General features: G+C 50.8%; 2 protein-coding genes across 2 annotated transcripts in view; both read right to left on the bottom strand.

Annotated features, from left to right (window-relative positions):
* MX2 (MX dynamin like GTPase 2) overlaps positions 1–11,769 on the bottom strand; it is a 28,345-nt gene extending 16,576 nt beyond the window's left edge. The window contains exons 1-6 of the mRNA XM_052649849.1: positions 11,521–11,769; positions 10,514–10,706; positions 8,603–8,734; positions 5,019–5,173; positions 3,531–3,669; positions 1,110–1,308 (exon numbers count right to left, since the gene is read on the bottom strand). Coding sequence (XP_052505809.1) covers positions 1,110–1,308; positions 3,531–3,669; positions 5,019–5,173; positions 8,603–8,734; positions 10,514–10,706; positions 11,521–11,769 — 1,067 coding nt within the window. The remainder of the gene's footprint in view (positions 1–1,109; positions 1,309–3,530; positions 3,670–5,018; positions 5,174–8,602; positions 8,735–10,513; positions 10,707–11,520) is intronic.
* Positions 11,770–22,942: 11,173 nt separating this feature from the next.
* Positions 22,943–27,241, bottom strand: part of FAM3B (FAM3 metabolism regulating signaling molecule B) — a 58,605-nt gene continuing 54,306 nt past the window's right edge. Inside the window, exons 6-8 of the mRNA XM_052649851.1 lie at positions 26,282–26,369; positions 24,426–24,558; positions 22,943–23,032 (exon numbers count right to left, since the gene is read on the bottom strand). Of these exons, the coding sequence (XP_052505811.1) occupies positions 22,943–23,032; positions 24,426–24,558; positions 26,282–26,369 (311 nt within the window). The remainder of the gene's footprint in view (positions 23,033–24,425; positions 24,559–26,281; positions 26,370–27,241) is intronic.

Genomic DNA, 27,241 nt, shown 5'->3' with positions numbered 1-27,241 from the left:
TTTTTTGGCTATGCCAAAGCCTTTGACTGTGTGGATCACAATAAACTGTGGAAAATTCTGAAGGAGATGGGAATACCAGACCACCTGACCTGCCTCTTGAGAAATCTGTATGCAGGTCAGGAAGCAACAGTTAGAACTGAACATGGAACAACAGACTGGTTCCAAATAGGAAAAGGAGTATGTCAAGGCTGTATATTGTCACCCTACTTATTTAACTTATATGCAGAGTACATCATGAGAAATGCTGGGCTGTATGAAGCACAGGCTGGAATCAAGATTGCAGGGAGAAATATCAATAACCTTAGATATGCAGATGACACCACCCTTATGGCAGAAAGCAAAGAAGAACTAAAGAGTCTCTTGATGAAAGTGAAAGAGGAGAGTGAAAAAGTTGGCTTAATGTTCAACATTCAGAAAACTAAAATCATGGCATCCAGTCTCATCACTCCATGGCAAATAGATGGGGAAACAGTGGAAACAGTGACAGACTTTAATTTTTTGGGCTCCAAAAGCATAATAAAAAGCAGAGACAATACTGTGCTGACAAAGATCCATCTAGTCAAAGCTATGGTTTTTCCAGTAGGTCATGTATGGTTGTGAGAGTTGGACCATAAAGAAAGCTGAGTGCCAAAGAACTGATACTTTTGAACTATGGTGTTGGAGAAGACTCTTGAGAGTCCCTTGGACATCAAGGAGATCCAACCAGTCCATCCTAAAGGAGATCAGTCCTGAATGTTCATTGGAGGGACTGATGTTGAAGCTGAAACTCCAATACTTTGGCCACCTGATGTGAAGAGCTAACTCATTTGAAAAGACCCTGATGCTGGGAAAGATTGAAGGCAGAAGGAGAAGGGGTTGACAGAAGATGAGATGGTTGGATGGCATCACTGACTCAATGGACATGAGTTTGAGTAAACTCCAGGAGTTATTGATGGACAGGGAGGCCTGGCGTGCTGCAGTCCATGGGATCACAAAGAGTCAGCCATGACTGAGAGACTGAACTGAACTGATGTTAATTGTATAATTTTTAAACATGGTGATCATCTTGGCCAATTCTGGTAGGCAGGGCTGGTTTCCATGGAGTCCAAGGCTGTCATAAAGAATCTTACCTGAAATACGGATGTGTCTGAAAGAACATTACTTCTTTCCTGGTTGCCTCTGCCAAGCTCAGCTTGTTGGTGATATCCTGCTGGCCCCGGCACTTCACGATCATATACCCCTTCTTGAGATGATAGGTGAGGTTCTGCATGACCTTCAGGACACCTTTCTCGGTGCCCTTGTCCACCAGGTCTGGTTTGGTCAGGATCCCTGTGAGATAATTAGAGGAGGGCAATGGAAAGGTCAATTTTATCTTCAAATATATTGAACACTGCTAGGCTACGGTGTCTTTTTTGGCCAAGACCAGCAGAGTATCATTTTCTCATTGTATATTCTTACCACTTCGGTCCCAAATCAGCTAACTCTACAGACACGAATTTATTTCTGGGCTTGCTATTCTGTCACACAGATCTATATGTCTGTCTTTTTGCTAGCACCATACTGTTTTAATCACAGTCGCTTTGTAATATACTTGACACCAGGAATTATGATGTCTCCAACTTTCTTCTTCTTTATCAAGACTGTTATGACCAAGAGCCTTTTCTGCCCAGTGCCTCTCAGCTCATTCTTTCATTCCATTGTCATTCCTCTTATTTGTATTTTTATTTGCTCATCCAGTCACTCAACTCATTGAATGCCTTGTGTAATTTATTTAACAAATGTCTCTCGGGTACCCGCTGAGTCCCCGACACTAAGGCAGCGTGCATCATCAGAACCAACTCACTCCGTCACCATGTATCCAAAAGCACATCATTCCCTACTGTACGGAGGGTCTGTGACTCTCTAGGGTCTCCTGTCACAGACTCACTCTGCCCCTCTAGTGGTACCTGCTTTGAGACCCTCCCTGCCTTCCTCTCCCACTCTCCTGCCCTTACTCCTGTCGCTCACACTGGACTGAAGGCTTTGAATTCCAAGTGACTGTGTTCTTGATGGATGCTTGTTTGGCTTCCACCTTTTGGCTGCTGTGTACTTGAGTGTATATTCCATTTCTTTTTTAAGCTTAGCATACTTTTCTCTATTTCTATACTTAACCTTGAATGCATGGGAAATTTGCACAATGTTATAAGGCTGTTTGGAATATACTAAGACCTTTTTGTGTATACTCTATGTGTAGAGTACTTAACTGAATTTACCACAATAATACTTAATATTTAGTGAAAGCTTACAGATTATCAGAGTTTGTGGCTAATGAATGCTGGAGTGGGTAGCCATTCCTTTCTTCAGGGAATCTTCCCCACCCAGGGATCAAACCCATGTCTCTTGTGTCTTCTGCATTGGCAGGCAGATTTTTTTTTTTTTTTACCACTGAGCCACCTGGGAAGCCCCATGAGAAGAACAGAAAACTACTAGTAAGAAGTATTACTCAATTTCTATAAAGATATTGATATCCAAATAGATCTATCTACTTAAAAGATGAAACTATCTTCTGTGGTCATTAATGAGACATCCCTAATGACTTATGATTGCATAATAGTGGATGACCCCAAACTTGAGTTTTCTCTCTGGTTCAATGTGTTCTAGACACCTGTAGAAGTCAGCAGGTAACAGGGTACAAGTCTAGTCTGGAATATAATAATACATTAAACTCGAGTTGTATTCCCCTACTGTTATTTTTATCCTTACTGGAAACCTGGGTATTTGTTGGGAAAAAAAAAGTGGAAAAGGCAGTAATATACTGGGTGTCCATTTAGTCAAAGAAAATGACTGGCACACTTTCAGGAAGGTAAATTCGATGGGTAAGTGAAGTGATTGGAGAGAAGTGATATTAAGTAATAAAATTAGAATTTTTAAAATAGCAGCTCTCATTTGCCCCAGGATATGTGGCCAGTAAGTTGTAAAGCAAGGATTGAAACCCAGGCAATCTGTGCTCTTAAACCAAATCCCCTATAATGCCTTCTGTGGGGGACATTTTTAATAAAGGAATTTAAGAGAACCCATCTCCCCAAGGAAGAGTTCTACTTGAATATAAACTCTGTAGACACCTGTGCTCCAGTGTAAACCTGGAAGTGTATTCCCTGAGTATGTTCATACATGCCCTGGTGAGATCTTTTCCATGAACCAAAGGCTCACAAGAATTTTTCCTCTGGACTTGCACAGTTGATGGGCCAGTCTTTTCCTTCTTTCTGGACCACTGTGGGAGACAAAATAAGGCATCTCTCTCCCCCTATCCAGAATGGGTTGAGAATGCAAATAAGGGACAATAGGAAGGAGGGCAAAGAACCTCCAGATATTGGCCATACATCTAGCCCTGACCATGAGTGAGGGTGGCCCGTCTGCTGTGTGCAACTGCACCCTGAGCCCCCGGAGTTTCCCTGGGAACAGAGTTCGTATTTGATGCAGGATGTGGGCGCCTCTAACAGGGCTATTACATCCAGGACCTTCTAAATATCTGAGGGGTCTCCCCCGGCTTCCTGTTGGTGCTTCCTTCTTACCTATGGTCCTGTCTCCATCGGGGTCCACCTCCTGGGCCATGCTCAGCGCCTCCGTGGTGGCGATGTCCACGTTGCAGGGGACTACCACCAAGTTGATGGTCTCCTGCCTCTGGATGTACGTTTTGATGAGTGCCTTGATCTGATGCCAGGGAGTCACAAAGGAAGAGCACATCTCTGGTCACCCAAGAGCACAGCTGGTCATCCCAGAGCACCACCCAGTTTTCACACTTCTGAGCTTTGGATTAGCCTACCCCCTTCCTCTAGAATGTCTGACCAGCTGCCCTCACTGAGCTCTCTGTTGACGTCCTGCTTATCCTCCAGAGCTCATCACTGGTATTTCTTCTTTCCCAAAGGCTCCCTGATTCCCATGGTCAGATAAGACCCCTCTTTCCTAGACAGATCTTCCCTGGGATGCTTCTGAGCTGACGGCAGGAGGACGAGGCATACTCTAACCCCAGGCAAGCATTTTTGTCATGCCCTGGGAAATCCCACACTTTCGTTGAGTGAAGCAGGGTAAGAAGTGTGGAACGAGTCCTTTAACTCAGGAAGGGGAAAGACCTAATTACAAGGCTCCCAGAGACAGAGAATGGTGATCTGGATGTTGAGGGAAAAAGAGTAATCAAGTGCCTAAGACAGTGGGGCCAGCAGAGACCCATCCAAGAGGGACTGCCATGGTCTTAGTTGGGCTGTAATTGGGTTCCCAACACTGGCAGTGCCCCGCCCCCTCCTCGGAAAAGGCAAGAGGGCAGCTGTGACCTCAGTCTCAGAGGAAGAGGGTTTCATCTTCTCCCTCTCCTCTGCCCTGTCCCTTTACACTTTGGACAACAACCCTGATTCTGAGACCATCCTTGCCTCCTTGGCCTCCATGTGAGCTGTCTCAGCAAGGCTTGACAAGGCTGGTCTCAGGGTGGACCCAGCCAGAGATCAGGTGTGATTCCGGCATCCCTGTGATAACTGTTCTTAGGCAACCTTAAGCGGGAAGGTCGTTGGTAAAGAAGCCCCAGGCTCAGCAGCTGTTGGTTTGTATCAGTCAGAGCCGCTCTGCGGTTCTCATGCCTCCACTGTACCAGCCTTCTTGTCCCCAGCCAGAGATCACAATCTGTGTCCTGATTGACTTACGTGGTATTATTTTAAAAACTTGTGGCTAAAATCGGCAGATCCCATGTAAAACTCCAATGTCTGGCTTCTTTTAAATATTAGGATAGTGGTAACACTGGGTCCATATTCCCACAGGACAGCATTGGGCAGGGTGTGCGTTATACACCTCCAGGCCTACGGAGTCAGCTTTGCCTGTTTCCATGACTGCCAGGCCCTTGTCAGAACCTGAGTGTGAGGCCCCAGCCCTAGAATTTCCTCTGCAGTCTCCTCCCCAACTACTCAGAGTACAGGCTGGGAAGGTGCACCAGAGTCCTGGGGGCTGCCGGCAGAGACCTCAGAAGTGCCCCCTGCTGAGCGTGGGGCCCACTCCCAAGTTGCAGAGAGGCTCACCTGCAGTCCGATGTCTTGTGGCTGGTTTTCCACAGCCACCCTGGTGATGCCGGGAAGGTCAATGAGGGTCAGATCTGGGACCTCAGGGGAGGTGACCTCTAGATTAATGAGCTCATGGCTGATGCCAACTCCATTCCCAGCTATGATGTTCTGGGCTGTGGAGACCAAGAGAGGAGAAAACCTGAGTCCAGATGAAGAACCCAACCAGGCAAAAGCAGTGGAATCTGTGGGCAGATTTATGTCCCTCATCTATTTATGTGTCTCACCTGTATCAGCGGACAGTCCTAGGGTGAGAAACAGGGAGGCAATTTAAGCACAGCCCTGATGAAGCGCCTAGTTCTTTAGAAATTAGGAAGTGGGAGAATGATGGCAACCAGGCTACTTTGTAAACGTTTCCTGCTTCAGCTATCAGTCCCAGTCACTACTTGAGCTATGATTTTGTAACTGTGTATTGAAGTGAAACATACATACAGGAAAGCACCCCTTGTCTGAAGCCTGTGGCTTGGTGAGTTTCAAAGGTGGGACCCATTGGTGTCACAGAAACACATATCTAGAAACAGAACATGGTCAGCCCCACTACCCTGCTAAAGCCCCTCTCTCCCTGTGGATCACTAGCCCTCGCATAAAGTAGCGCTTATCTTAAGCTCTACCAGCATCTACTCTTTTGCCCATTTTTGTACTTATACTTGGCTGAGCTAAGTGAATTTGCTGATAGATAACCACTTTTGACCTACAAGAAGAGCATGTTCCTGTGGTCCCACCTAATTAAAAAAGGAATCATAAACTATGTCTTCTCTAGGTGTCACGCATGTGCGCCTGTGTGCTAAGTCACTCAGTCATGTCCGACTCTTTGCGACCCCATAGACTGTACGTTGCAAGGCTCCTCTATCTGTGAGATTCTCAAGGCAAGACTACTGGAGTGGGTTGCCATGCCCTCCTCCAGGGGATCTTACCGACCCAGGGATCAAACCAGAGTCTCCTGTGGCTCCTGCATTGCAGGTGGATTCTTCATCGCTGAGCCCCTTGGGGAAGCCCTCTCTTGGTTCCGCTTCCTCAGCTCAACGTTTCGTTTGTGTGATTACATTATACTGGTGCTTGTGGCTGAGGGCTGTTCCTTTTCATTGTCATTCTGTGTCTTGATCCAGTCTGTGGGGTGTTGGAGGTTGGGGCTGGGGGGTGGGGGATGGGTAATCATAGTTGCTTGCTTGCTAAGTCACTCAGTCATGTCTGACTCTTTGTGATTCTATGGACTGGAGCCTGCCAGGCTCCTCTGTCCATGGGATTTTCCAGGCAAGAGTGCTGGAGCGGGTTGCTGTGCTCTCCTCCGGAGGATCATCCCGACCCAGGAACTGAATCTATTATGTCTCCTGCATTGGCAGGCAGATTCTTTTACCACCAGCACCATCTGGGAATCACAATAGTGCTGCTATAGAGATTCTAGAAGCTGACTTTGGGTGCACATTTTGGCTGGGGTATACTTGGGATAAAGAAGGCTGAGTGCCGAAGAATTGATGCTTTTAAACTGTGGTGTTGGAGAAGACTCTCAAGAGTCACTTGGAGACTGCAAGGAGATCCAACCAGTCCATCCTAAAAGAGATCAGTTCTGGGTGGTCATTGGAAGGACTGATGTTGAAGCTGAAACTGAAATCCTTTGGCCACCTGATGCGAAGAGCCGACTCATTTGAAAAGACCCTGATGCTGGGAAAGATTGAGGGCAGGAGGAGAAGGGGACGACAGAGGATGAGATGGTTGGATGGCATCACCGACTCAATGGACATGAGTTTGGGTAAACTCTGGGAGTTGGTGATGGACAAGGAGGTCTGGCGTGCTGCAGTGCATGGGGTCACAAAGAGTCGGAAATGACTGAGGGACTGAACTGAAGTGATACTCAGGATTAGAGTTTTGAGGTGTCATGGGGTGTGCACACAGCCTTAGTGGATATAGTGTCAATTTTCCAAAGTAGTTGTACCAACTTATACTCCTACCTGCAGTGGACCAGAGTGCCAAGATGCCATAGATGCTTTAGAGATGCTGTTGTAAAGATGCTCATTACTCATCCTTACACAGAACATTCACCTAAGTTCACAGAACATGCCCTCCCAGACCTGCCCACAGAGCTCCCAGCTAGAGAGAGACTGGGCAGATCTCGGCCACAATGAAGGATGTGCTGGGCACATGTGGACAGGATGGGCGTAGCAGGCATGGCAGTGCAGAGCTTTTATCATTTGAAGCTAGGAAACTTGCCAGGTGAAGATCTCAGGAAGTTCCTGTTTTGGGGGTGGATCTAGAATTGAGGCAGCACCTTGCAATTTGGGGAGCGATCCCTCTGGTGAGCTAGCTGGAGACACGGGGTTCTCAGGGAGCTGAGCCCAAGAAGTCACGTGAAAACCCCAGCCTCAGATGCAAAGTTTGTTGCTCAGTGAGGCATAAGTCAATGACAATCCACTCCAGTACTCTTGCCTGGAATATCCCATGGGCAGAGGAGTCTGGTAAGCTGCAGTCCATGGGGTCGCTAAGAGTCGTACACGACTGAGCGACTTCACTTCCACTTTTCACTTTGATGCATTGGAGAAGGAAATGGCAACCCACTCCAGTGTCCTTGCCTGGAGAATCCCAGGGACGGGGGAGCCTGGTGGGCTGCCCTCTATGGGGTCGCACAGAGTTGGACACGACTGAAGCGACTTAGCAGCAGCAGCAGCAGAGACATAAGTCCATCTCCCTAGAATGGAAGCTATGGCCACAGAGTTTCCTGTTATGATCAGAGTGAATTTTTGCCTGTCTGGCTGAGCCCAGCTTGAGTGCAGGAAGGGGAAGATGCCTTGGGGAGGCGTGGGCAGGCTCAGGGACCTTGGAGGCAGGGCTGCTAGGGGATGACCTCCAGGGTCCCCTCTGAGTGGGTATGGAAGTGGATTCCAGGAGCATGTGTGCGTGCTACTTCAGTCATGTCTGACTCTTTGTGACCTTATGGACTGTAGCCCACCAGGCTCCTCTGTTCGTGGGATTCTCCAGGCAAGAATACTAGAGTGGGTTACCATGCCCTCTTCCAGGGGATCTTCCCCCACCCAGGGATCAAACCCGTGTCTCTTATGTCTCCTGCATTGGCAGGCAGGTTCTTTACCACTAGCGCCACCTGGGAAGATATTCCAGGAGCAACTGAGCCTTCTTCTCATTCAGTGGTTACCTCAGGCTGATCTCAAGAGTTGGATGTGCTTCTAGGAGTGATGGGTGGGTGGGGTTGGCCTTGGGGGAAACCTCACGGCTTGGGGACAGGAATGCGGCCACAGGCAACCAGACACTTCAGGTTAGAGCAGCCCCTTGGGACACACGTCCCCAGCGCTGACCAGGGTAGCTGGAGCAGGGGTGCTGCCCGGGACACTTCCCAGAGGAGAGGCAGGTAAACTGACCGTCATGAAAGGGTAGGGTTATGTAGCAAGGAGGAGGGACATGTGCGAGGCAGAGGGCCGGCACGTGGGAAAGCCTGGAAAGAAGAGATGGTGCTTGCTGTGGAGCTGGAGAGGCCTGGGTGACTGCTGATGACCCCAGCAGGGGAAGGAGCCGACTTGCAGATGCCCGCAGGGCCCTACCTCTGCGAATCTCCCGCTCCACCTCGGAGGGGTTGTGCAGCTGCTGCGTCACGTTGCGGTAGGTGATTTTCCCCGTCCATTCACACTCCCGCTTTGTCAGTTTCAGCACCAGCGGACACCGGGTGATGATTCCTGAGAGAGAGTTTCCCAAACAGCCTCTAAGTTTCCCTTAAAAAGAAGCATTCACAGGTGCCCTTTTCTTTTCCCTTCTGACTGCACCACAAGGCATGTAGAATCTTGGTTCCCTAACCAGGGATCGAATCCTCATCTCTTCAATTGGGAGCATGGAGTTCTAACCACTGGACCACCAGGGAAGCCCCACCCTTTGCTCTTATCCTCCCCAGTGTCCCCAGAGGCCTTGTCTGAAATCTGTATCCCTCTCTAGGGAGGACTCAGCCCAGCCCCACTAATTACCCCTGGCCCTAGAAAGGCCTAGGGCACAGTCCAGGTGGCAGTCAAGAGTCAGGACGGGGGTAGGAGAGGGAGGGAAGCAGTGAGATCTACCCGACCCCATCCAGCCCTCCCAGCCCCTCACACTCAGGCATGGCAGGAGCCCGAAGCACTGTCCTGTAAGGGGCTCCTGCCTGTCCCTCAAGACTGCCACGGCCACACTGGCCTCCAGACGCTTTGCTCTGTTACTTTTCTCCTGGAAATGCTGAACCCATGGTGGAGAGGAGGAGCCACTGGTCCCTACTCTGACTCCATCACACACCAGAGTTGGGCTGATGGGGATCTCACAGGAGACCCTGGAGTAAAGGACCGGCTGCCCATGCCAGGGCGCCTGGTCTGGGTGGTTGTTGAGGGTTGTGCAGGGTCCATGAAGCCCCCATACCCTCCTCTGTGCCCAGGAGGCAGCCCTGGCTCCCCGGGTTCCTGTTGTTTTTGACGGATGGGCAGTGCTGGAAGAAGATGAGTATGAGAGAGAGAATCAGGACAGGGGAAACTACCCAATTTAGGGTGCCAGGTCCGTCCTTTTTTCCCCTTTATAATTATTTTCATTGTCAGAATGTATGACAGCTTTTTAATTCTGTGCTTGAATGCGTGCGTGCTAAGTCACTTCAGTTGTGTCTGGCTCTTTGTGACTCCATGGACTGTAGCTGGCCAGGCTCCTCTGTCCGTGGGATTCTCTAGGCAAGAGTACTGGGGTGGGTTGCCATGCCCTCCTCCTGGGGATCTTCCCAACTCAGCGAGTGGACCCAGGTCTTCTGCACTGCAGGCAGATTCTTTACCAGCTGAGCCACCAGGGAGGCCCAGACGATCATAGCAGTAGTAGTATTAGTTAGTTCTGTCCGACTCTGAGACCCCACGGACTGTAGCCTGCCAGTTTCCTCTGTCCATGGGATTCTCCAGGCAAGAATACTGGAGTGGGTTGCCATGCTTAATTCTACACACGCTTAAATTTTCTTCTTTTTTTTTTTTTTGAGAGGAAACAGGAACTTCCTTGGTGGTCCAGTGGTTAAGACTCTGCACTCCCAATGCAGGGGGTGCAGGTTCGACCCCTTGTTGAGAAGCTGAAAGCCCACGTGCCTTGAGACATGACCAAAAAACATTTCTCTTTTAAAATGAAACATTGTGTCTTATCACACCATGATCCTGGCTAGTAGCTTCTCAAATTTGAGAAAATTCTTCAAAAAGACTTTACATGTTACCAGAAACTGAAAAATTAACATAGAAATGTTTCTAGAGTCTTAGAAGACTAGAAAGAAACCAACTGATACAAAGCCCAGCAATGACTGTTGACACGTGAAAGAGGACTCAGAACCTAGGGGCAGCAGGAACATCCAGGCCCACACCCACTACCACCCCCTGCCCACATCACTGGTCCAGGGGGGCGCTTCTCATGACCTCTCCTGAGCCTACTGGTCCTGGGATGCTCTGTGGCTTGCAGGAGGCTGCTCCAGCCATACTTACCGCTGCCCCTGGGGAGGGCGACCCCCGACAGAGCCTCCAGCACGGAGCTCTTGCCTGAGCTCTGGTCCCCAATGACGGCAATGGCGGGCAAGGCCAGGTCCTGCTCCACGCCCAGGGCCCGCAGGGAGTCGATGAGGTCAATGCAGGGCCGCACCTTCTCCTCGTACTTTCTGTACAGGTTGTTTTCGGGCCCCTGGAGGAGACAGACAGACTCACAGTCTTGGTCTCTGATGGACTCCCACCGCTTTCTGGAATTTGCCGCTGAATTGATGGATCTGCTCATGCTGGGTTAGAGACAGGAGGGGCGAGAGGTGGACCCGGGTGTGCCAGAGGCAAGGCCCCCGCGCTTGTTCCTGCAGAGGCTTGGCTTCCACTGCTGTGGGCTGGAGGTGGAGGTGCCCGTGTGAGTTGGGAGATGGCCCTGCGAGGGCAGGCGCTTCCAGTTGGAGGGAGGGGAGAAGCCCACCCCGGGCCTGCAGGGCTGGGGTGGGGGGTGGCTGGCAGTGATGACTGTGGCAGTCATAGCTGGAGGGAAAGCTCCTAGGCAGGAGACTCCAGCAGGGAGAACGGAGGCCCCAGATCCATGTCCAGGAAGGTCATTGCTGCCCCAGAGACTGTCTGCCCCTGAGGCTTGTTGGAAGTGACCAGAAGGTTGGGGGCGGGGGAGGGCACCAGCTGTGCTATGGGGACTGGACTAGACTGGCAGGTTTTATTCCCCACTCCCCGCCACCCCTCCACCTTCTTTCAGATGGTAAGGAATCTACCTGCACTCACTGCAGGAGACCCAGGTTCCATCCCTGGGTCATAAAGATCCTCTAGGGGAAGAAACGGCAACCCACCCCAGTACTCTTGCCTGGAGAATCCCATGGGCAGAGGAGCCTTGCGGGCTGCGGTCCATGGGGTCACTAGGAGTCGGACAAAACTGAGTGACTAACACACACACTTCTCTCCACACACACACCAACCCACCCATGCACCCTTCCTGACCCACCCTCTTCTCACCTTACCTTTGACCTCTGTTGGCCCCCGTCTGCTTCTGGCTGCTGAGGGTCCAAATTCAGCTGATTGAAGTTGTTGGGGAGGAAGTCCGGGTTGCTCTCTCCCACCTGCCAGTGTGGGGGACTCATTGTCTGCCCCAGTGCTGCGCCCGGTAGCCCTGGTGGCTGCTGATGGAAGTTCATGTCTTCCTTTGGGTGGTGCTGAGTGGAGGTTGGAGCATGCCTCCTGAACTTCAAAGCCCTGTAGGACGTCGCCATGACTGTCTGCTCAGAGAGCTGGGGTGTGCGGTCTCTGGGGCTCAGCGCCTCCGCTCTTCTTGGCTAGCTCTGCGAAGACACAAGACGGGAATGTGCCCAGAGGTCCCCCAGCAGACCTTCCTGGGGGCTGTATTTCTTCCAGCTCTGCCTCGCCCAGTCCCTTACAACCCACCTGCCGCTCACCGATGCAGGGGAGACCAGCAGCCCAGCTCAGGCCTGTCTGCAGGAGGGGCTGATGGCAGCAAACAGGCACAGAAAACAAAAGGGGTGTTGGTAGGCCCCTGGGGCCTGGGGACAAGTGAACTCCACGCTTCCACGGGAGCGTCTCAAGGGTCTGCTGTCACTTCTGCTGGCGTCCGCGTCATCACCTACAGCTCAGGATGAAGAGGAAGCAGTAAGGCGTGGAGAGATGACAGGGAGCCCCTCCAGGGTTCCTTGGTTGCCAATCTCTGCCCCGCTGTCACTGTTTCTCACCCAGGCTGGGTCAGGCTGCTGGAGATTCTGGGAGAAAAGGTTGCTGGGGTCTCTTACATCTCCGTGGGACCTATAACCAGGTGGTCTTCCTCCTAGAGACAGCTGGCCTCACTCAGCACCGCTCTGAGATGCTCGTTTCACAGCAACCTGTGATGCTGTTTCCACAGCAACCCTGCATGTCAGTGCCTAGTATGCACTTTTTCAGGTCAAGAAGGTGAAGCACAGAGGTCTAGATACTGGCCTGAGTCAGGGCCCAGAGGCCGGCCAGGGACTCTGGGTCATGAACACTTTCCTGCTATGACCGCCCCCCACCCGCTAGGGGGGCCAGAGTGGAGACAGCGAGTTGAATGGCTTCGCTCTCCTCCCATGCAAGTCCATGTGGATATGTGACTGTGACCTTATTTGGAAAAGCCTACTTGCAGTGGAATTGAGGCAGATCTGGCGATGACGGTGGGCCCGAAATGCAAGAAGAGACAGGCGGAGAGGATTTGAGACTCAGAGCCCCTTGGCTGGAGGGCGACAGAGGCAGACTCTGGAGGGTCGCTGGCCCGCGTCAGGGACCTCCGAGGGGATCAGGGGCCCCAGAAGCTGGGACAGGAGCCTGAAAGGGGTCTCCCTCAGAGCCTCTGGGAAGAACTAGCTCTACCGACACCTCGCCCTGGAACTTCTGGCCTGAGAACCAGGAAAGAATAGATGTCCTATGTGTCTGAGTTGGGGGCATTTGTCAGGCCAGCTCCAGGGCACTAACCAGTGGGGAGGATTGGAGTCTCGAGGTGGTGCCTACCCCATAGCTGACCCTTGGGGCATCCGTGTGTGCCCCATTTCAAGCCCTCTGTCCATCCCCTCCTCACAACAGTGGTCCCATCCTTGCACACACTGTGGCCCTTTCCCTTCTAAGCCCTCGGTCTCATCCTGTCACTACCCTTTCTAAAAACTTCGGGAGTCTTTTTTCAGAACAAAGTTCCTAAAGAATTTGGTCCTCACCTACCTTTTCCTATTTGATACCACCTCTGAATGCTGGGCCAAGTTTTTTTACCTTCCCTCAAACTGGAGCTGCACATTCATAACTTTGTGTGTGCCATTGGCCTAGCTTTAAAAGTGGGGGTGGCTCATTCACTTATTCATTCATTCAACAGATGTGTTTTGAGGACTGATGCAGGCTGAATTGTGTCCCCAAGTTCATAGATCAGAGTCCTAACCCCTAGGACCTTGGTGTATGTCTATACTGGAGAGATGGCCTTTAAGAGGTGATTGAGGTAAACGAGGGCACTAATCCAATCTCACTGGTGTCTTAGGAAAAACAGATTAGGACAAATACACACAGAGGCAAGACCAGATGAGGACACAGGGAGAAGACCGCCGCGTCTCCATGCCCAGGAGGCCTTGGGAGAAAGTAACCCTGCTAACACCTTAGTCTTGGACATCTGGCCTCCAGATTGGGAGAAAGTAAATTTCTGTTGTCTAAGCCATCCACCCTGTGGCACTTTGTTACAAACTAACAAATACAAATTAATACAAGGACCTACTATGTGCGAGGTGGTTCCTGCCATGAGGGTTCAGTGGTGAGCAAGCCAGATGAAGTCCCTGTCTCCGGTACACACATTCTGTCAGGGGGACCCCCCAAACAAGAAAGCCGACCAATGAAGAAGGCTGCAGGAATGCAACCCCAGGTGACGACGGGGTGTCTGGAAGAAAGGGAGTGGGTGACAGATCCTGGGGTCAGTGTCAGAGGTGGAGGCAGGCGCTGTTTGAGGGCATGTCTGTGTGTACAGGAAACAGGAAATTAATGAAGAGAGGAACTATTATTTGAGGACCTGGGGAGAAACCTTCTTGGCAGAGCAAGTCCAAGTGCAAAGGTCCTGAGGTCAGAATGAGCTCAGGGAACTGGGAGAAGCACACTTATCTCCTGCGGGCTCAGAAAGCCCAGCCCAGGGGCGGCTCCCTTCTTTGGGACTGGGGGCTGGCCCCTCTGGTCCTCTCTGCCTTGCTCTTTCCGGGCTGTGTCCTGGCCTTTCCTGGCATGGCTGGAGCTAGACCTGACATTTGGGTTTGGGCTGGAAGGAGGTGGGGAAGTCTTCTACCTGCACTTTTCTGAGCAGCCAGCCTCACTGACCTGGAGACCCTAAGAAAAGGGAGGCACCCCCCAGGCTCGGTCCCACGCCTGGGGGAGCCCTGCAAAGGCTGTCCAGTGGAGGAAGCACCCTTATCTCTGTGCTGAAATCCTAAGACAGCACCTCTGTTCCCTCCTGTGGATGAGGGGCAGTAAGACTGCTCAGCTGAGCATTGGGTGGAAGGCCAGTCTTACAGGCAACCCCAATCTTATAGTCAGCCGATTCCCAGATGTGCGGGGCTGCGGGAAGATGAGGCAGACACTTCCTGGCCAGGAATTGCTGGCACACAGCCCTCAAATGCCCTGTGGCTAGCTTTAGAGGAAGAAGACTCTCAGCCAGCCCCTCCCACTGGTCGGGGACTAAAACTAAATCTGGGTTTTACAGCTGTTTTGCATCTTCCTGTTCTTCATTTCTCTGAGTCCCTGAGGTTTAGCCTTTTCTCTGTTTCACATCTGATTGTTTCCCATGGGGCCAGTCTGTCCCACGAAATTCCTCATCTTACAAAATACCTGACCCTTCAGCAAGTGTCTAGAGAAAGTATGATCCCATGAAAAGGCCTCTGCTTTTTCTTTTTCATCCTGCTGGCAGCATCCTCAGATATTTTCCTCCAGTAGTGCCAAGGAGTGCTGGCAATGAGCAGAAGCTGGAAGGGACGGGGATGGGCTCTATGCAGAATCTCAGGAGGAAACAGCGCTGCTAATGCCTCCATCGCAGACTCCCAGCCTCCAGGGCTGGGAGAGACTAAATTTTCATTTTTTAAGACCTCTAGTCTGGGATACTGTGCCATGACAACCCTAGGACACTCACACACCATTGCTGTTCAGTCACTCAGTCGTGTCTGACTCTCTGCAACCCCATGGACTGCAGCATGCCAGGCTACCTCTTTCACAGTCTCCTGGAGCTTGCTCAAATTCATGTCCATTGAGTTGGTGATGCCATCCAATCATCTCACCCTGTCTTCCCTTTCTCCTCCTGCCCTCAACCTTTCCCAGCATCAGGGTCTTTTCTAATGAGTCGGCTCTTCGCATCGGGTGGCCAAATTTTTGGAACTTCAGCTTCAGTATCAGTCCCTCCAGTGAATATTCAGGCTTGATTTCCTTTAGGATTGACTGGTTTAATCACCTTGCTGTTCATGGGACTCTCAAGAGTCTTCTCCAGCCCCACAGTTCAAAAGCACCATGGTTTATACCTAATCTGTTCCCCCCAAGTGCCTTTCTTTGCTGGGTGGACTTGGCATCATATCCGTCTCTAAGTAAAATTCTGAAGGCGTAATAATCCACCAGTTCATGCTATAATGGGAATCAGCAAATGCTAGAAAGCAGGTGTTGGAGAAGGCAATGGCACTCCACTCCAGTACTCTTGCCTGGAAAATCCCGTGGACAGAGGAGCCTGGTAGGCTGCAGTCCATGGGGTCGCTAGGAGTCAGACACAACTGAGCGACTTCACTTTCACTTTTCACTTGCATGCATTGGAGAAGGAAATGGCAACCCACTCCAGTGTTCTTGCCTGCAGAATCCCAGGGACGCGGGAGCCTGGTGGGCTGCTGTCTCTGGGATCGCACAGAGTCGGACATGACTGAAGCGACTTAGCAGCAGCAGCACCAGAAAGCAGATGTCCTTGCCCCTTGAGAAACAGTGTCAGGAGCCCTCTTGGCCACCGCTGCCTCAAGTAAGAGGGATCCTGAAGCTCTGAGATCAGGCTTTGGGGCTTTAATTCTGATACGAGTTCCAAAGTGTGTGTCATTCTATATCATCACAGTTGACTCAATTCAGATACTATCTACTGGGAGATGACAGCGGATGCCACAGGACTATTATCAGATGGGGCTCACCCTACTCACCTGCCCCCACCCCATCCTGCTGCCAATTGCAAATTGGCCCTTGTCATCTGTCTCTAGGCTTCCCAGGTGGCACAGTGGCAAAGAATATGCCTACCAATGCAGGAGAGGCAAGAGACTTGGGTTTGACCCCTGGGTCAGGAAGATCCCTGGAGAAGGAAATGGCATCCCACTCCAGTATCCTTGCCTGGGAAATCCCATGAACAGAGGCGCCTGTCGGGCTATAGTCCATGGGGTCACAATTGGACACAACTGAGTGACTGAGCACACACACAGACACACACAGACACACACACACACACACACACACACACATACACACATCTAACTCTACAAGGATTGAATTCTGAGCCACTGCAGTTGCTCCCCTGAAAGTAATTCAGGATGGAGATCAGGAACAAGGCCCTCTGTGCTCTGGGAAAAACTGGCAGAACAGGTCTTCAGATAGTTAGATATTTTCCGGAGAAGATTTTATGAACACAATTCTTGCATCTCCTCATGTCTAGAAAAGCACTAAAATCACTAATAGTGGCATCTGCTCCTCATGACTAGCAGTGAGCTTCTGCAGAAATGTGTGCTTGATTGCATGTACGCCCTTCACTAAAATCATATATTACTGACTTCCCCACTAGCTGTTTGTTGCAGCTCCTCGGAGCTATCCAAAATGCTATCTCCCAGGCTATCATCCTCATTTTGGCCCCAATAGAACTTAACTCACAACTCTCATGTGCATTTTTCGCCCAGTCAACACTGCCCACTTCAGATGCAAACTGCTAGCAAAGAGTCCCCCCCGCCCCCCCCCCCCCACGTCTTCCCCATCCCCGCCCGCCCCCCGCCCCGCCCCGCCCCGCCCCGCCCGCCTGCCTGCCTCATCTCACCGCCCCTCTTGGGTTCGAATAATCTGCTAGAGCAGAAACCTTTCACTGACTGGATCACAGGTTTATTATAAAAGGATTTCCCAGATGGCGCTAGTTCTTTACAGAACCTGCCTGCAATGCAGGAGACATAAGAGACACAGGTGCGAACCCTGGGTGGGGAAGATCCCCTGGAGGAGGGCATGGCAACCCACTCTAGTATTCTTGCCCAGAGAATCTCCATGGACAGAGGAGCCTGGTGAGCTACAGTCCGTGGGATCACAAAGATTCGGACATGACTGAGTGAAATCGCATGCACACACACACAACTCAGGAAAAATGAAAGTGGAAGCCGCTCAGTCTTGTCCGACTCTTTGAGACTCCATGGACTATACAGTCTATGGAATTCTCCAGGCCAGAATACTGGAGTGGGTGGCCTTTTCCTTCGTCAGGGGATCTTCTCAGCCCAGGGATGGAACCCAGGTCTCTCTCTACCAGCTGAGCTACCAGGGAAGCCCAACTCAGAACAAGCCAGATGGAAGAGACGCAGAGGGCAGGCGCGGGCCGAGGGTGGAGCTTCCGCTTCGTCTGCGAGCGCCGCTGCCCCGCATCTCCAGTGCGCTCCAGAGCCCTCCAAACACTCTCGGGTTTTCAGGCGGCTTCATTACAGAGACCTGAGTGATTCCATCACTGACTATCAGAGATTGAACTCAGCCTCCTGCCCTGCTTCTCTTCCGGGAGGTGGGGCGTGGCTGGAAGTGCCCGGCCTCTGTCAAGTGATCGCTCACCTAGGCAACCGGCTCCCACCTCATTAACATAACACGAGGACCTGACACCACCTGATTAGCATAACAGAAGCCGATGCTCTCCTCGCTTCTAAGGGTTTTAGGAACACCTGTTAGGCTGGAACTGACACAGACCAAATAATCTCTCCTTTTCCCCTACAATTGTGAATATTATGAAATAGTCACCTGGATGAGTTAATATCTATCCTCATACTTACTTTTTTTTCTTGCGATGAGGACTTTTAAGATCTACTCTTTTCGTTGTTATTGTTAAGTCTCTAAGTGGTGTCTGACTATTTTGCAGCCCCATAGACTGTAGCCTCCCAGGCTTCTCTGTCCATGGGATTCTCCGGGAAAGAACACTGGAGTGAGTTGCCAAGCCCTTCTCCAGGGGATCTTCCTAACCTGAGGATCGAACCTGCATCTCCTGAGTCTCCTGCATTGGCAGGCGGGTTCTTTACCACTATTGCCACCTGGGAAGCCTTCTACTCTCTTAGCAACTTTCTAAAATGTTACACAGTATTATCAGCTGTGGAGATGCATCCTACAGCAAGGCGACTATGGTTAATATATTTCTTATTATAAATCACAGCTTCACAGAGCATGAAACTCTTTCCCCTCCTCAGGATGTGCAACTTCCATGGAAGTTCCAGAAGCCACTTCTGAGTAGTCACAAGGTCTTTGGCCAGACTCGGGGAGATGGGCACCCCCTGTGCTTCCAGTCCCGCCGCTTCCTTTCTAGAGCGTGCCTGCAGGGATGGCTAGGGGCCAGCACTCCCGCACAACGCAGGCAGCTTCAGAAACATCATCTTTCTGCCTCCAGCCTTCTGGCACAAGCCACGTTTACCAGGAACCGCTCTTAATAGAAAAGCAGATCTGCTGCCGGAAGACGCATTTCGGCAGCCCTCCCCGCACTGACCCAGCTCTTACCTGTGCGCCTGTAGGAGGGAGGCCGGCAAGTCATCTCTGCACATTCCTCCCGTTCCTTTTATAGGATCCCTTCTCCCCTCGTGGCTTGCTTCCCCAGAAGCAAGGGAAATGAAACTAATGGCTTGCCATAGAAACGAAACCATCAGCCTGCCACAGAAACGAAACCTGAAGTATCCGTCCATTTCCCGGTGCTTCACACAGTGGTCCTGACTCTAGCTGCATCAGTCTCGTGGTGGGCATTTGAACTCACAGGGAGGGGCGGGGTGGGGGCGGGTAACGGGGCTAACAGGTTCTCCAGCAGGCTGGGGCCAACCACACTTGGAGAACGGGTCACTTATCATAGCACTGTCTAGAACGACTTTCTGAGATGCTGTGCGCTGCCACTCTCTGCCCTGTTTAAGCTCTGAACATGCTAGGAAGGGACATCCACAGCTCCTCCACAGCATCCCTCACGTAGGCACGCGCTGCGTACCCTCACACATGAGCTAGTTCCCAGGGGTGAGCCTGACTTCCTGGTCCTGTGTGGGTTACTTCGCCTGCAAAACTATGGGCATGCACCCCCCGGGGTCCCAAAGCCCTCCCTTCGCTGTGACTGAAGCGAGGGTGAGCTGGGCATTCCCACCACCAGAGTATGGGGGGCCCCAAGGAGCCCTGGGGGTTCGGGGCTGGCACAGGACGGGGGGATTCTGCCTCCATCTCAGCGTCACACCCATGAAGCTTTCCAAAACAAAACAAAAAATCTAAGAAAATTAACAAAATTAATCCGGAGCACTTTTTTGCTCATTCACCTGACTTGTGGGCAAAATTTCCTCTAAAGAAGACATTTTTAGGCTTAAAAGATGGTTATTAAAGCCTGGCATTAAGAGGTCCTGGGGGGGAGTTTCCAGGGTCTGCGTCCTGCAAGACCTGATGCCCAGGTCATCCATCCAGAGGTCCCTGGGCAGAGGGGTAAGATGGAGGGAAGAACTGGACAGCTGACTTTGCAGTGAGTTTTCTGATTCATCAACTGTGTTACAGGGTGGATGCCTTTGCAGCTCCAGGAAAGGCACAGGGAAGACACCGCAGAGGCCAGACAGAGTGGGACCACTTCCACGGAGGCAGCAAGGGAAGTTCGCGCTAAGGAGGTGACTGAGGACCCACCCTCCCCAGCAGCACAGCACTCCCCCTCGGCACGCCCCTCAGGAAGTCTCTCCAGGAAAGATCAGGGCCTCAGCAGCATCAAGGCTCTGGGCTAGTTCGCAAGCTGCTGTCCGGGGTTTCGGGCGGGAGCTTGGTGATGACCCCTAGCCGGGCTCCCTCAGCCCACCTGGCCCACTGACCCTCCAAGGAAGGGCTGGTCTGGGTGCTCATACACCCTCAGCAGGACCGCTCCTTCTGAGTTTGCTTTCTCGGTTGTGCAGAGACCATAAAGTGTCTGCCCCACTAATGGGTTAAGGAGGTGAGGAACTGGGAGCCTGTGCACAGGTGAGAGTTCTAAGTGTGTGTCTGTGCAGGGTGGTGGAGTGGCAGAGGCCACTGTGGGTGGAAATCCCCCAACTCTTCACTGTCTGGACCCCCCTTGCTCCAGCGGTGCAGGGGCAGGGCTGGGGGATGATGGTGACCCATCTCAGGGCAAGTGCTAGGAGGCTGTCAGCCCTCATGCACGCATGGTGCTCGTGGACGGAGGACAGGCCTGGGTGGGCAGTGTCTGTCTGGGCTAGAGGGTGACAAAGGGCCGCTGGGCAGTAGAGGGGCTCAGCTCCTTAGGAACAAGCTCCATTTCTGAATCTGCGATGTCTAATGTCCAGTGTGTGTGTGTGTGTGTGTGTGTGTGTGTGTTCAGTCACTCTTTTAAGACCCCTTGGACTGCAGACCACCAGGCTCCTCCATCCATGGGATTCTCCAGGCAAGAATACTGGAGTGGGTTGCCATTTCCTTCTCCAGGGGATCTTCCCGACTCAGGGATTGAACCCACATCTCCTGCATTGACAGGCGGGTTCTTTACCGCTGAGCCACCAGGGAAGTCTGTCAAAAATCCAGGCATATTGAGAGCTCAGAAGTGCCTGCCTTTCACAGGGTGGGGGTTAGAGGCCCTGCCCTCTCGTGGGAGGGGCATTCCTTTCAGGTCCACGGCTCTCCAGCAGCAGAGAGAGGCGGGGTGGCCCTGCAGGGAGAGTCCTCAGGGTGGGGCTGGGGGTAGGGGAGGCTCAGGCTCACTTCCACATGGGGGCAGGGTGGGGGCGTCTGGGGAGAGAGGACAGATGCTCAGGACAGGTGGCTGCCCATCTGAGTCTGTTTCCTTGACAGCTTTGTTTTGTAATAGACTTTATTTGTTTAAGGTTCACAGTAAAAAGAGGAAGATACAGAGATTTTGAAATTTCCCCTAGACTCCCTGCCTCACCCCCCATCACAGGCACAGCCTCCCCTCTGTCGACCGCCCCCTCCAGAGGGGTGACCCCTGGACTGACACATTGTCATCACGCATAGCCCACGGTTTACAGTAGGGTCACTCTTGGGGTTGGACGCCTGGTGGGTCTGGACAAGTGTGTAGTGACAGGCACCCACCGTGAGTCCCGAGAGGAGTCCGCTGCCCTTCAAGTCCTGATCACCCCTCCCTCCTCCAGCCCCCTTCCTCCCAGGGTCTCCATTCTGCTGCCTTTCAGTGACCCTCAAGTTCCCTTCCAGGCTCCTCTGAGGTGGTCCAGAGCCCAGAAGGGGGTTCTCTCTGATGGCCTGTTTGTGTCCAAATTTCTCCTTTTTGTTAGGACACCAGTCACACTGGATAGGGGCCACCCGACTTGAACTTATTACACCAACAGTGACCCTATTTCCACACAAGGTCACATTCTGTGGTACTGACAGTTATTTATGACTCAACTCATGAGTTAGGGAGGAACAGAGTCTAGCCTGTAACAGGGCCCCAGCCAAGATCCCACTGAGTGGTTTGCAGACTCCTCTGCAGAGAGAGACGCAGGCTCCCTGAGGGGCCGACAGTCACCCCCCTCACCACCAGGAGGCTGATGTTCTCCCTGGTTGGCAGCGGGATGCAATGATGAGGGCTCACACCTGTCCCGGCAGGAGCTCTGGCAAACATCTGCACTTGCATGTTCTCCGGCTTCCGTGCCCAATAGACCCTCCTTCAGCCTGGCCCCCATGCTCAGAGTTGAGCCCCCACTGCCCTGCAGCCCACCTACAACCACGGAGGACTCAGCGCTGCTGTCAGCCACTGAGACTTGGGGAGTTGGGTCCTGCAAGAATGCTGAAATTCAGGGTGACACGTACTGCCATGTTTTTAAAAGGAGGCCTGCTGATAAAAATACTTGAAAACCGTTCATCTGTTCCAATCCCTCTATGGATAGATGAGAAACTGGAGGCTAGATAACCACTCTCAAGCTGGTATCAAAGTCTCCTGTCGTTTCTGGGAGCCAGATTTGGGAGGGAGGTCAGAAAGAGCACTTGGCAATGACTTGGCTTTCTTAACCCCAAGGCGCTGGGCATCTTGGTATGTGGATCTACAGTGTGTCTCCTAGGAAGTCTGGGTTGCACAGTGGTCCTCCTGAGAGCAGCCTCTGCCTGCCTGGCCCATCAGAGATCCCTCCTCCTCATCCTGTTAAACAAGGTGCAACTGGAGCAACACCCCTGCAAGGAGGCAGACACTGAATCTCTTCACCATCGTGTTGCTTGTGCCCGAGTTAGGCGCACCCACATTTGTGGGATGAATGAATAAATTCAGGGACCCGCAGGGAGAGCTCAAGAAGGTTGACCCAAGAAGGTGGCTAAGCCCTATGGCTGCTGCTCATTGTCCCTATGAGATGACCGTCCATAACAAGGATGTGCTCCATGGTTGGAGAATAAAGGTTTTCTCTCTGCAGAGCTATCTGGACCACATGGGTCAAACTTGGATCTGATGATAAAATAGCTCCACACCTGGACAGGCAGGGGCTGCTTCCCCTAATCTTCTGCTTCCCAGGTGATGTCACTGAATCCTCTTGAACACTCCCGTGCGTTTCAGCTCAACATCTTCACTCTATAAATACTGGCATAAAAAGTCTGTGGGACAAGATTTTATACAACTGGCAAATATTTTGATTGGTTGGTTGACAAACCTGAAATATTCATCAAATATTGACCATTGGAGAAGGGCCGTAGTCCATTCAGGATGCATTTGTCTATAAAAAGCCCATTTATCGAGGCAGGGCAATGTTAGCTGGGCCCTTTTGGTATGCAGCCTTCTACCTGGATCTCGGCTGGCCAGCCAGAATACCTGTTCTTCGCATCATTTGAGTGGTTGATCTGTGCAAAGGAAAGAAAAGGATTTAATCTATCCATTCATCTAATCAACAATGTTTAATGTGCCAGCTGTGAGCAAAATCAGAAAAGAGGATCACCTCCTAGAATGAGATTTGCTCCAGCTTACTCAGTAGTCACGTACAGATGTGAGAGTTGGACCATAAAGAAGGCTGAGTGCTGAAGGATTGATGCTTTTGAACTGTGGTGTTGGAGAAGACTCTTGAGAGTCCCTTGGACTGCAAGGAGATTAAACCAGTCCATCCTAAAGGAAATCAAGCCTGAATATTCATTGGAAGGTCTGAGGCTGAAGCTGAAGCTCCAATACTTTGGCCACTTGATGTGACGAACGACTCATTGGAAAAGACATTGGTGCTGGGAAAGATTAAAGACATAAGGGGATGACAGAGGATGAGATGGTTGGATGGCATCACTGACTCAGTGGACATGAGTTTAAGCAGGCTCCAGGAGTTGGTGATGGACAGGGAAGCCTGGCGTGCTGCAGTCCATGGGTTGCACAGAGTCAGACCAACTGAGCTACTGAACTGATAACTGACTTATGTTTCAGGTACATTGCAAGGTGATTCAGTTATACATGTACACATATATTATTTTTCAGATTATTTTCTGTTATAGATTATTACAAAATATTGACTATAGTTCCCTGTACTGTATAGTAAACTTGTGTTGCTTGGTGCATATCTATAAAATTCTTCTATTAAAGTGGGTTTTAATGGTTTTAATGATAAAGTGGTTACTCAGTGGTTTTCAGTATATTCACAGAGTCATACAACCATCATCACATTCAATTTTAAAACATATTCTGGGAATTCCCTGGGAGTCTAGTGGTAAGGAATTGGTGCTTTCACTGCTAGAGCCTGGATTCAAACTCTGGTCAGGGAACTAAGAACCTGCAAGCCACACCCTGGCAAAGCACAAACAAAAACATTTTCACCCCTGAAACAAGAAAGCACATACCCACTCACCATGCCCCATAGCCCAGTCAGCTCCTAATCTGTTTTCTCTCTCTGGGTTTTGACTATTATAGAAATCTCATACACATGGAATCATACGGTATATGGCCTTTTGTTTTTGGGTTTCTTCACTTAGTGTGTTTTCAAGGCTCACTCATGTCATAGCATATATCAATACTTCATTTCTTTATGTGCCTGAATAATATTCCAGTGGGCACTTATATCTATTTTACTCATACATTTTTAAGTCCATTCACCCAATCTTTGGGTTGTTTCTCCTTTTTGCTGTTAGGAATAATAGCACATTCCAGTGCAAGTTTTTGTGTGAATATGTGTTTTTGTTCTCTTGGCTGTGCATCTGTGAGTGGAATTGCTAGGACATACGATAACTGTTTGAGAAGAAGGGATGTTTAACAACCACTCACCTTTTCTCTCTGAATTCCTGCAGGAAGTTCAAAGCCTTTTGCCGCCACAAACACCCAGCTTGACCTGAATCGCATGTTCCTGATCTCGGTACTTCCCAGGGCTTCTATAACCTTCTTGGCATCCTCCTTCAGCCTGGAGGGATGCAAAGTGGGGAAGCCTGTGAATGTCTCACCTGCAGACTTGGGGGTGTACTCTAGAACACAGTCTGGCCTAGGACTAGGTTTCTAAAGCAGCACCTGCTAGCCTGGGGCACAGGGCAGGAGAGAGACGTGAACACTGGCTGAGTGTGTCACATCTTTAAGTGCGTGTGGGCTCACTTATATCCGACTCTTTGCAACCCCATGGGCTGTAGACTGCCAGGCTCCTCTGTCCATGGGGTTTCCCAGGCAAGAAGACTTGAGTGGGTGGCCACCTCTTTCTCCAGGGGATCTTCCTGACCCAGGGATTGAACCTGTGTCTCCTGCACTGGCAGGCAGGTTCATTACTTCTTGAGCCATCCAGGAAGCCTCTAGTTACACATAAAGCCACATCCAGGACTCTTTGGAAAAGACCCTAATGCTGGAAAAGATGGAGGGCAGGAGGAGAACGGGGAGACAGAGGATGAGATGGTTAGATGATGAGTGAAAAGCTCAATGGACGTGAGTTTGAGAAAACTCTGGGAGACAGAGGGCAGGGAAGGCTGGAGTGCTGTAGTCCACGGGATCACAGAGAGTCAGACATGACTGAGTGACTGAGCAACAACAAAGGACCCTTTTAGATTCAATCTGCGGCACAGTTTTAATTCTCAATTCTGAAAAGCCCTGGGTCTTATGGTCCAGTTATCCTCACCCCAAAACAACAAAATTTCTGGTCCTTGCTGCTGCCTGTTTACTGACCACAGAATAAAACAGACAGAAAATGCTGAAAGATGAAAACAAATGTCGAAACTGTATCTTTCATATTAACAAAAGTCAGTATTAGAAAAAAAAACCCCTAAGTATCTTGAAAGTGAAAGTCGCTCAGTTGCATTAAGACTCTTTGTGACCCCATGGACTATACAGTCTATGAACTTCTCCAGGCCAGACTACTGGAGTGGGTAGCCATTCCCTTCTCCAGGGGATCTTCAACCCAGGGATCGAACCTAGGTCTCCCGCATTGCAGGCGGATTCTTTACCAGCTGAGCCACCAGGGAAGCCCTGTAAACAATTTTACTTTGTAGAAAGCTGCCATTTAGAGCTCACAAAGGAAAGAGGGTAGAAAGGAAAACAAAAAACTAAGCTCAGATTTTCCCAAGTGGGCTAAATCCAAGTTTTTCAAAGCATATGCTGAAGAATTTCCACCCGGGAAGATACTCTATTAAAGAAGAGGATCTGGATTCAAACACATCTGGGAAATGTCTTGTTCAGTAGTCCCATCTTGGGAAGTGACAGTGCAAATCAGCACCTTGAGGTTCTCGGAAGTTATGCAGTGAAGATGCACACCCAGAGAAACACTGAGCCAGGTCACTTTCTCTCTCATAAAAGCACTGTATCTGTGTGTGTGTGTGTGTGTGTGTGTGTGTGTGTGTAAGTCCCACTCTGTGTTTAGCTCTCTGGCCGAGGGTTAGCTTTGCTATCTTATTTACTGTCAGTGATGAGTTTGTCTTGCTACCTGGAAATAGTCCTTATTTCTAGGATTCACGTGCTCCACCAGCTCATCATTTCTCTGGAAATGCAATCTGTTCATTGTGGCCTCCCATTCCTTCTCCTTGAAGAAGCCTCCTGTTCCTTGGAGCTCTGTTCTCTCCCAAAGGGGGTCGTGAGGGACCCTGACAGGGCTGGCACTCTGCCCTCAGCTGGCATCTCTGGCCCCTGCCGTGATACAATTGTACACTCACCTGCTGCTGCCATCGTCGTGGGTTACCATGAAGAGCAAGGACTTCGAGGGAGCGCTCTGAATAAACTTTGTCATCGGTCCAGAGTTATCTGCCGGGTCAATGTACATCAGATTTAGGACCTTCTCCGTCAGCTGAGGCTGTGACCCTAGGGGTTGTTCTGCTCTCAGCTCTGTGCTCTGAATCCTCTGATTCTAGAGCTGCCTGTCCACCATGCACCTGACCCCCTAGTGCTCTCATGGTAAGTGACCTGGGTTCCACGGCAGGGCCACGTGAGGGGGGCAGCACGATCAGATCATAAAGACTCTTGTGGTTGACTCTCAAGCCAACCAGCAATGACGTCACAGACCAGGTGCGCTTTTCTCTACAATCACCGAGAAAGCACCTGACCTGGTGTGACCATCTTAGAGCTGAGTGGCCCCAGGACACTGAAGAGCACTAGGAGGCATACACGCCCGACCCAGACAGGTACGTCTTTGCTAAGAGACCCCTCTGTTTCTTACAGGGAGAAAACAAAGGCTCAGCTCAAACCCCGTTATTTACCACTGGAGCTTGTTATTTATAGTTACGATCAAGTTTAACGACAGAGTGAAAACACAGCATTCCCAAGGGCACTGGGATACTTCTTCATTGTTCCTCTCCATTATCTTTACAAAGACTTGTTTCTGTTAATTCTCAGGGTTAACTTAAAATAACTGCAGTGGAGATTCAGAGCCCAGAATGGAGGGATCACTGGTGGAGGGTGGGCACATGGTCTCCAAAATCTTGCAGACCAACAAGCCCATCACAGGGAAGACAACGATATATATGGTGACATTCAGGACTGGGTACTGAGCACGGTTATTCTACATGTCTGGTTTAAAACAAAAAAAGATGTTTTCTGTTTCCCTTTATCTGATGAAGGAGCAGAAGCAAAGTTCCCGGACAAGTGTGAGCAGAGAAGAGACACTCTCTAGATCATGC

Source organism: Budorcas taxicolor, chromosome 1 (genome assembly GCF_023091745.1).
Source record: "Budorcas taxicolor isolate Tak-1 chromosome 1, Takin1.1, whole genome shotgun sequence".
In the NCBI taxonomy this organism is placed as follows: Eukaryota; Metazoa; Chordata; class Mammalia; order Artiodactyla; family Bovidae; genus Budorcas; species Budorcas taxicolor.
Note: the sequence above shows the minus strand (reverse complement) of the source record. Positions and strands in the feature narration are given on the sequence as shown.